Source organism: Arachis stenosperma, chromosome 3 (assembly GCF_014773155.1).
Source record: "Arachis stenosperma cultivar V10309 chromosome 3, arast.V10309.gnm1.PFL2, whole genome shotgun sequence".
Taxonomy (NCBI): Eukaryota; Viridiplantae; Streptophyta; class Magnoliopsida; order Fabales; family Fabaceae; genus Arachis; species Arachis stenosperma.
Window position 1 is genome coordinate 100,118,450 of NC_080379.1, and position 8,595 is coordinate 100,127,044.

The window sequence follows — 8,595 nt, forward strand, 5'->3', positions numbered from 1 at the left end:
CTAGAGTTGGCAACGCCCAAATTTGCTTCTCCAGGGCTGCCTGGCGTTGCCTTCAACAACGCCCCCTTTCTTCAAGTTGGCAACGCCAACTTTTGTTCTTCAAGGTTGCCTGGCGTTGTCCTCAACAACGCACCCTATTCCCAAGTTGGCAACGCCAACTTTTTTTTCTTCTTGCCCAGCTTGCATCATTCTTGCTTCCATGCTTCCTTGTTTCATCACCTATCATCAACAAAGGGAATAGCTTCAAAGTCTTACCAATTCATGCAATAAATTTCATGAGATTCATTCATATTCATTCATGTATGTATTCTCTAAATCATTTGCATGAATTTGGTTAGAATCAACATGTTCCTTGATATTCTCATGCATGAAGATAAAACTCATAAAAGGCCTTGTTTATTTAGAGAAAATGAATGAAAGTAAGCTAAAACCAACTAAACTAATTAACTAATATAGCAAATATGCACTTGCATCACCTGCTTCTTCTGTTTCGCGTTTGCATTACCAGGTTGCCATTTTTCTTTCTTTCCATTTCTACTTTAGCTCTGTTTGTTTCCTGCATTTCTGTTTGCATGCCTGTTTTAGTGTGGGCTGGGATTTTTGGCTGTGTTTGTATGATGGTCCTGGGTCTTGGGGTAGTGTGTGTTTAGTTTTCTTGAGGGGATGAGCGCTGCTGGTGTAGTTATCAGTAGGTAATGGTGTCTGTTTGGTGTTTCTCCACCGTGTTTTGCCACGTGTTTTTGGCTAATGGTGGTGTTCACCGTTGTTTTAGGTATGGCTCGTCAGAGGACCGAGGGAGTTAGGGCTCCGGTGTCCCAGTGGGGGGTGTTCCCTCCCTTTATTCCTAGGTTACTAGTGATGTTTGGGGGACGCCGTCGCGGTTGACGGAGGCGGACCTCCAGCGGCTTCGTGATCAGGGGGCAGTTTGTGGGGGTGAGGATGCTGAGCGTGAATATGAGTTTACCCTTCCTGGGGTCGACGAGAGGGTTTGTTATACCAACTCGACTCGCCGACCGTACCGGATTGGATGTGGGTGTACAAGGCGATGTTCACCCGACTCGGCATGCGACTTCTCTTTTCCCCTTTCGTTCAACAGTTGTTGAGTCGGTGTTCCGTGGCGCCGTCTCAGCTACATCCAAATAGCTGGGCGGCGATTTGGTCTTTCGAGCTTGTGTGTGAGTTTCTGGAACTCCCGGCTTCGGTGAATGTCTTCCTTTTCCTTTTCTTATGTACCTTGCCTACTAAAGAGGGGAAGCACAAGAAGGGTTACATGTCATTTAGGGCCCAGCCCCACCGTCGGATCTTTGGTTTGTATGAAGATTCCTTTCATGGGTTTAAGAGTGGGTATTTCATGGTTCGTCCTGCCAGGGGACATCACCCGTTTTAGTTGACATTGGAGGGTGAGCGGCGATTCCCCACTTACTGAAATTTCGGTGCGGGGCCATCCGTTCTTACTCGGGTGACGCAGGAATTTTTGTCTGCGGAGGACCGGGACGTCGCCCTTGTCTTGTGGCAGTTGTTCGGGGAGCGTCCTCTTAATCCTAGGGACGTGATGGGTGACCCAGTTGCTTGTCGGGCTTATGTTGGTGTGTGATCCTTTATCCCCTTCTTCTTCTTTTTTTTTTGTTTTTGAGTTGGATATTTATGCTCTTTTCTCTTTACGGTCTTTCTTACAGTTGAGATGGCTGGGGGTTTGACGACTCTGGCTAGGCTGAAGGCTCATTTGTATCAGGGGAATCCTTCTGGTAGTTCTCCCTCCACTCCGACTTCCCGTCCTACTGATGATACGAGGGTTGCCTCTGAGGACTTGGTTTTGACTGAGGGTGGCACCCAAGGGTCAGGTCAGGGTGCGGAAGTTGAGGATGATGTGGTGGTTGTGTCGCCGGAGGGTGCTTCCCGGAAGCGAAGGAGATCGGAGGATGTTGACAGTGAGAATGTGATGGAGGGGGAGGGTGCGGTATTTCGATGCTCTGGCCTTCATCGATGAGCATCTTATGCTTGGTACGGAGGATTTCTTCCGTGAATGCGACGTGACTTTCCAAGCAAAGACGCTTTATCGTGCCCTTCTCTGTTCTGCCGTGATTGTTCAGAAGGCTGAGCCGGTGATGGCTCAGGTGGGTCTTCTGGACAAGAAATTGCGTTAATCTCAAGCTGAAGTGGCGAGGTTGAAGGGGCTGCTTCTGGATGCCGAATCGGCGAGGGAGAAGGCAGTGAAGGCGTCCGAGGAGTCTGGCGCCGAAATCCTTCGCCTTTCCGAGGTTGAGACTTCTCTTTTGTCTCAACTTGGGGAGGAGCGGAGGAAGGTTTCGGATGCTGAGTCTCAGGTTGCCGTGTTCTTTTCTGAGGCTGGTATTTTGAGGGATGAGGTGGCCGGGCTGAAGGCGTAGGTCGCGGGTTTGAAAGATGAGAAGGCCGTGTTGCTTGCCGATGTGAAGGAAGCTGTTGCTGCTAGTGAGGAGACGATGAGAGCTCAGGCTTTGGTGTTGGCACCCGGTGCTGATGTGTCCATGATGGGAGCTTTCAAGACTGTCCGTGATGGTCAGATTGTCGATCTTGATTAGCTATGATTGTATCTGCTTGTTTTGGATTTTGCATTTTTGCTTTTATGGTTTTTTGGCCGTGTGGCCGTGTGATAGTGGATTTGTGACTTTTTATAAATTTTGTTTCATGATGGTTTCGGCCGTTCGGGCCTTTCTTTTTTTAAGCCATTTTTGACTTTATCTCTTCTTTGTTTGGGGTGGGCGGCTCGCCGTGTGGTCGCAATCCAGTGGATATCTGTTTTTTGGGCCCTGGGGGTGATCAGTCTCCCAGTTCTGGCCGTATTTTTTATTCCGAGTTTAGCGAATATATGAATAAATAAAGAAAACCAAGGGGTGTATTAAAATTTTGATGTATGGGCCTCGTTAAAACCCTCCGTTTATGGCGGGAAAGAGTACCCGGAATCGAGACTTAAGAAAACAAAAGTTGTAACAAAAAGGGAATAAAAGGAAAGCAAGGACGATTTAGGGGGTCGGCCTATGTGTAGTATCGTCGTAGATTGGCGGCGTTCCAAGTCCTCAAGATCTCGTCACCGTTGAGTCATTCGAGCTTGTATGCTCCCTTCCCAATTGCTGCTTTGACTCTGTAGGGTCCCTCTCAGTTAGGGTCGAGTTTTCCTTCCCCTGGGGTCGGTGCGCCGATATCGTTTCGTCGTAACACGAGGTCGTCGATCACGAACTCTCGTCGGATCACACCATGGTTGTACCTTAGGCTGATTCTTTGTTTTAAGGCTAGTTTTCTGATGTGGGCTATGCATCTCACTTCGTCTGTGAGGTCTCGTTCTGCTTCTTCGTCATTTCCTCCGATCGTTCTTCTAGGGCTTGGGTCTCTGATCTCTACCGGGATAATCGCTTCTATGCCGTATGTTAGGCGGAAGGGGGTTTCCCTGGTGGCCGTTTGGGGGGTTGTTCGGTATAACCACAAGACTGATCCGAGTTCGTCGGCCCATAGTCCTTTGGCTTCGTCGAGCCGTTTCTTGAGTCCCTTGACGATTATTTTGTTCGCGGAATTTACCTGCCCATTTGTTTGGGGGTGTTCTACCGAACTGAAGCGTTGTGATATATGTAGCCCCTCCAGGAAATCTTTGAATTTTTTGTCGGTGAATTGGGTTCCGTTGTCCGAGATTACGATCTCGGGGATCCCGAACCGAGTTATGATCTGTCTCTAGAAGAATTTTCGGCATTGGGTTGCCGTGATGGAGGCCAGGGGTTCGGCTTCGATCCATTTAGTGTAATAATCTATGGCGACGATTAGGTATCAGAGTTGGCCGGGTGCCGTCGGAAAAGGACCGACGAGGTCGATGCCCTATGTTCCGAATGGCCGTTCTGCCGTTATGACGCTAAGCTGGTGGGTAGCGGCCTGGTGGATGTCAGCGTGCCTCTGGCATTTGCTGCAGCTTTTTACCAGTTGTGCGGAGTCCCAGATAACCGAGGGCCAGAAGTACTCGGCCCGGATGACTTTTTGGGCTAGGGTTTTGCCCCAATGTGGTGGCCGCAACAGCCTTCGTGGATTTCGCGGAGTATGTATTTCGTGTCCTGGGGTTTGACACATTTGAGAAGGGGTTGCGAGAGTCCTCGTTTGTATAGTTGTCCTGAGACGATGGTGTAATTAGCGGCTTCTCTTTTTGTCTGCTTTGCTTCTTTGGGGTCCTCGGGTAGCGTCCCGTTGAGGAGGTACTGTAGGATGGGGTAAGTCCATGATCCTTCGTTTGAGAGTGTTAGAACGGCGTCAGTTGTGGTTGATATGGATGGTATTCTAACGACTTTCGGGATTAGCGACCTGTTGCCGTGTCCTGGTTTGGTGCTGGCTACTTTCGAGAGGAGGTCTGCCCTGGCATTTCGTTCCCTGGGGACGTGTTGTATGGTTATGCAATCAAATCCCTCCTTTAACTTGTTTACTTTGGCGAGGTATTGCTGGAGTACGGGGTCTCGCGTTTGGTAATCTCCGTTGATTTGGGAACTGACTACTTGTGAGTCGGTGCATACCTCCAAGGCTTTTGCTCCGACCTCCTTAGCTAGAGTCAAGCCTGCTAGGAGGGCGTTGTATTCCACTTGGTTGTTTGAAACCGGAAACTCGTAGCGCACGGATTGTTCGATTATGACCTCGTTTTGACTTTCGAGTATCACTCCGGCTCCTCCGGAAGTGATGTTTGATGAGCCGTTGACGTGTAGCTTCCACGATTCAGGGATGGAGTTTCCTGGTGTCATTTCAGCAACGAAGTCAGCCATGGCTTGTGCTTTAATTATGTTCCAGGGTTCGAACATTATTTGGAATTGAGACAGCTCGATGGACCATGCTAGCATTCTTCCTGGTAGATCAGGCTTTTGTAGTACCTGCTTGACCGCTTGATTGGTCCGAACTGTCATGGGGTGGGCCTGGAAGATTTTGTCGCAGGCGCCGGGAGGCCGTGAGGAGTGTGAGGGCCAATTTTTCTAGGCGCGAATAGCGAGTTTCCGTCTCTTGAAAAACTTTGCTTATGAAATAGATAGGTTGTTGTTCCCGGCTTTTATTTTCACGGATGAGTGCTGCTGCGAGTGCTTCTTCCGTTATAGAAAGGTACAAGTAAAGAGTCTCCCCGGTTTGGGGTTTGGCAAGGACTGGTGGTTCTGATAAGACTTTTTTGAAGTGTTGGAATGCCTCTTCGCAACTTGCCTCCCATCGGAAGGGATCTCCTTTCTTCATCAGCTTGAAGAAAGGGATCGCTTTTTGTGTCGATGCCCCCAGGAAGCGGGATAGTGCAGTGAGTCGGCCGGTGAGCTTTTGGATGTCGTTGAGGTTTCTCGGGCTTGTCATTTCGAGGATGACTCGGCATTTTTCGGGGTTAGCCTCTACCCCTCGCTGTGTGATCATGAAGCTGAGGAACTTGCCTGCTTCCATTCCGAAGGCGCACTTTGTCGGGTTAAGGCGCATTTGGTGCTTCCGTAGGGTGTTCATTATGAGTTCAAGGTCGCTGATGAGTTGCTCGCCAGATTCGATTTTGGCGAGCATGTCGTCTATGTAGACTTCTAATTTGGTCCCGGATAGGTTTTGGAATATCTTGTTGGCGAGCCTTTGGTAGGTGGCTCCGGCGTTTTTTTGGCTGAAGGGTATGACTGTATAGCAGTATGTTCCTTCGGGGGTGATGAAAGCTGTCTTTTCTTCGTCAGGTCGGTGCATTAGTATCTGGTTGTATCCGGAGCATGCGTCCATGAAGCTGAGGTATCGGTGGCCGGATGCGGCATCTACTAATCCGTTGATGTTTGGTAGGGGGAAGGCGTCCTTTGGACAGGCTTTGTTTAGGTCCGTGTAGTCGACGCACATTCGCCACTTCCCGTTAGACTTTTTGACTAGTACGACGTTTGCTAGCCATGTCGTGTAGGGTAGTTCCCGAATAAAGTTTGCTTCTAGTAGAGACTTGACTTGTTTTTTGACCTCGGCTGCTCGGTCTGGGAACATTTTCTGTCTTCTCTGTGCCGCAGGTTTGGCTTTGGGGTCCACAGCCAGTCGGTGGGACATCAAGGTAGGGTCTATTCCTGAATGCGAATAAGTCTTTGTTCTGTTTTAGGAGTTGGGAGAGATCTAATTTGAGGCTGTACGGGAGGTTCCTGTTGATGAAAGTGTACTCGTCTTTGGTTTGCCCTATTTGTAGTTTTTCCATGTTGCCTTCTGGTTCCGGCATGGGCTGGCCGTCTTGTCGGGCGTCCAGGTAGGCTAAGAATATGCCGGCCGCGTCGCGGGACTTTTTTCGTAGAGCAAGGCTCGTGTTATCGCATTATGCCACGATTTCCCGGTCACCGTGAATGGTGCCGATGGAGCCATCTTCCGTCGTAAACATCATGAGGAGGTATTTGGTGAAGATGACGGCGGAGAGGTCGTTGATTATTTTTCTTCCGAGGATGACGTTGTAGACAGTGGAGTCTTTGAGGACCATAAACTCGGACAGGGTTGTCTTCCTTTGGCTTCCCGTTCCTATGGTGAGGGAGAGGGTGATGGAGCCGTCTGGTTTGAGGAAGTTGTCTCCTAGTCTCGTGACACCGTTACGGTGTGTTTGGAGGTTGTTGTTGCGGAGTCCGAGTTTGTCAAAAGCTCCTCTAAAAAGGATGTTAGAGTCTGAGCCTGTGTCCACTAGTATCCTTCGTACTAGCCCTGTTCCAATTTTTGCCGAGATGACGAAAGGGGCGTCTTCAGCCGAGGTGCCATGTTGGCAATCCTCGGGTAGGAAAGTGATCACCTTGTCAGCAGTGAAGGTTGGGGTTTGGTTTCGGACTGCCAGGATTTTGAGATCCTTTTTTAGTGTTGATTTTGACTTGCCTGGTGTATCCTTGCCTGTGATGACGTTTACTATTATGGTCGGGTCTTCTTCTGGGCTTCCCCGGGGGGGTTGTCTTTGTGTCCTCGGGTTGCGTCCTTCTCTCTCTGGTGACCTATCCCTTTCAGTGTGTTTTGGTTTTCTGATGATCTTGACGAACTCGGGGAGCTTGTCGTCTCTGATGGCTTGTTCGAGGGCGTCTTTTAGGTCGAAACAGTCTTGTGTTCTGTGCCCGTGGCCGCGATGGTAGTCGTAGTATAGGGTTTTGTTGCCGCCGGTTCTTTCTTTGAGTTGTCGGGCTTTCGGGATAATACCACGGTTTGCTATTTGGTGGTATATTTCGGTAATCGGGGCTGTCAGAGGTGTGTAGTTGGAGAATTTGCCGATTCTGGGTGGTCGATTCGTGTTTGCTGGTTTGGGATGGTCCTTCTGGTTTTCTCGGGATGGGGGGTTGTGCCGAGGCGCTGTGTTACCGTGTTGAGCGTTGCCCTGCTGCCGCTTATTGGCGGCTACGACTTGGCTGACTTCTTCGTCGTTTATGTAGTCTTTAGCGACGCTCTGGATTTTGTGCATGGTCCAAACCGGTTTGGTAGTGAGATGTTTGCAGAAGTCTTCGTTCATGAGTCTGTTGGTTAGGCAGAAGCTTGCGACGGAATCCATGAGTCCGTCGACCGCGACGGAATCCATGAGTCCGTCGACCGTTAGACATTCGTCGTTGAACGGTCGAGGTATTTTCGTGTGGATTCGTCTTGCTTCTGCGTGATCCCTAGTAGGCTGATAGGGTGTTTAGCTTTAGTGATCCGGGTGGTGAATTGGGCCATGAATTTCTGCGAGATGTCCTGGAAACCCGTTATCGACCCATTGGGGAGGGCATTGAACCATTTGATTGCTGGTCCAGCTAGGGTTACTGGGAAAGCTCTGCATCGGACTGCGTCGGTGGTGCCTTCTAGGTTCATCCTGGCCTCGAAGGCTGTTAGATGTTCCTGGGGATCTTTGGTTCCGTCGTATTTCATGTCGGTGGGTTTATCGAAACCTTTGGGGAGTTTTGCTCTTAAAATCCTTTCGGTGAAAGGAGTGGCTCCCATTATTGTGTGGTCGTTTCTCGTACGCTTGGATTCTCGGTGTCGCTGGTCTTCATCCGTGTCATGTTGGTGAGCTAGATCTCGGGAGATGCTGCGATTGTGCTTTTTGCTATATCACCGGTTTGGCGATCTTCCGTGTCCGGGACCGCGAGAGATGCTTCGATTGTTTCTCCTGTCATTTTGTCGGTCTCGCGATCTGCCGTGGTGGGATCTTGATCTGGAGGTTGCGTGACTTCCGTTTTCGGTGTTGTATTTTTCCTTGGTGGCGATTTTGCCTTCAAGTTCTTGTACTCGTATGCAGAGTTCTTGGATTATTTGGGCTGCTTTGTCCCCCGTGTTTTCGGGGTGTTGTGGTCCGACGAGGTCGGGTCCGTTTTCTTTGTTATGCGCTGGGTTGGTTCGGTGGACGGTGCTCACTATCCTTCTGTGGAGTGCGGCCTCTTGGCGTTCGGGGGTCGGATTTCTTGTTCGGGAGTTGGCTTGGTGGCTTATGGAATGTTCTTCCAGTTCGTCTGCCATTCAAGCTTGACCGGCGTAAGTTTCCCACAGACGGTGCCAATGTACAAGACGTCTTCTTGTACGGGTTGAGATATGGATCGGGAACTTGCGGGTCGAGGCGGATGCCGGATCACTTGACTGGAGCAATGGGGGGAGGTGCCTGCAAAGACACTCCGATGCTTAAGTCAG

At 49.9% G+C, this 8,595-nt stretch overlaps 1 protein-coding gene across 1 annotated transcript; it reads right to left on the bottom strand.

The window, feature by feature from the left end:
* Window positions 1-6,289: 6,289 nt before the first annotated feature.
* On the bottom strand, window positions 6,290-7,513 carry LOC130966468 (uncharacterized). Its single transcript, XM_057891281.1, has one exon. The coding sequence runs from the start codon at window positions 7,511-7,513 to the stop codon at window positions 6,290-6,292; it is 1,224 nt and encodes a 407-aa protein (XP_057747264.1).
* Between the last annotated feature and the right edge of the window lie 1,082 nt (window positions 7,514-8,595).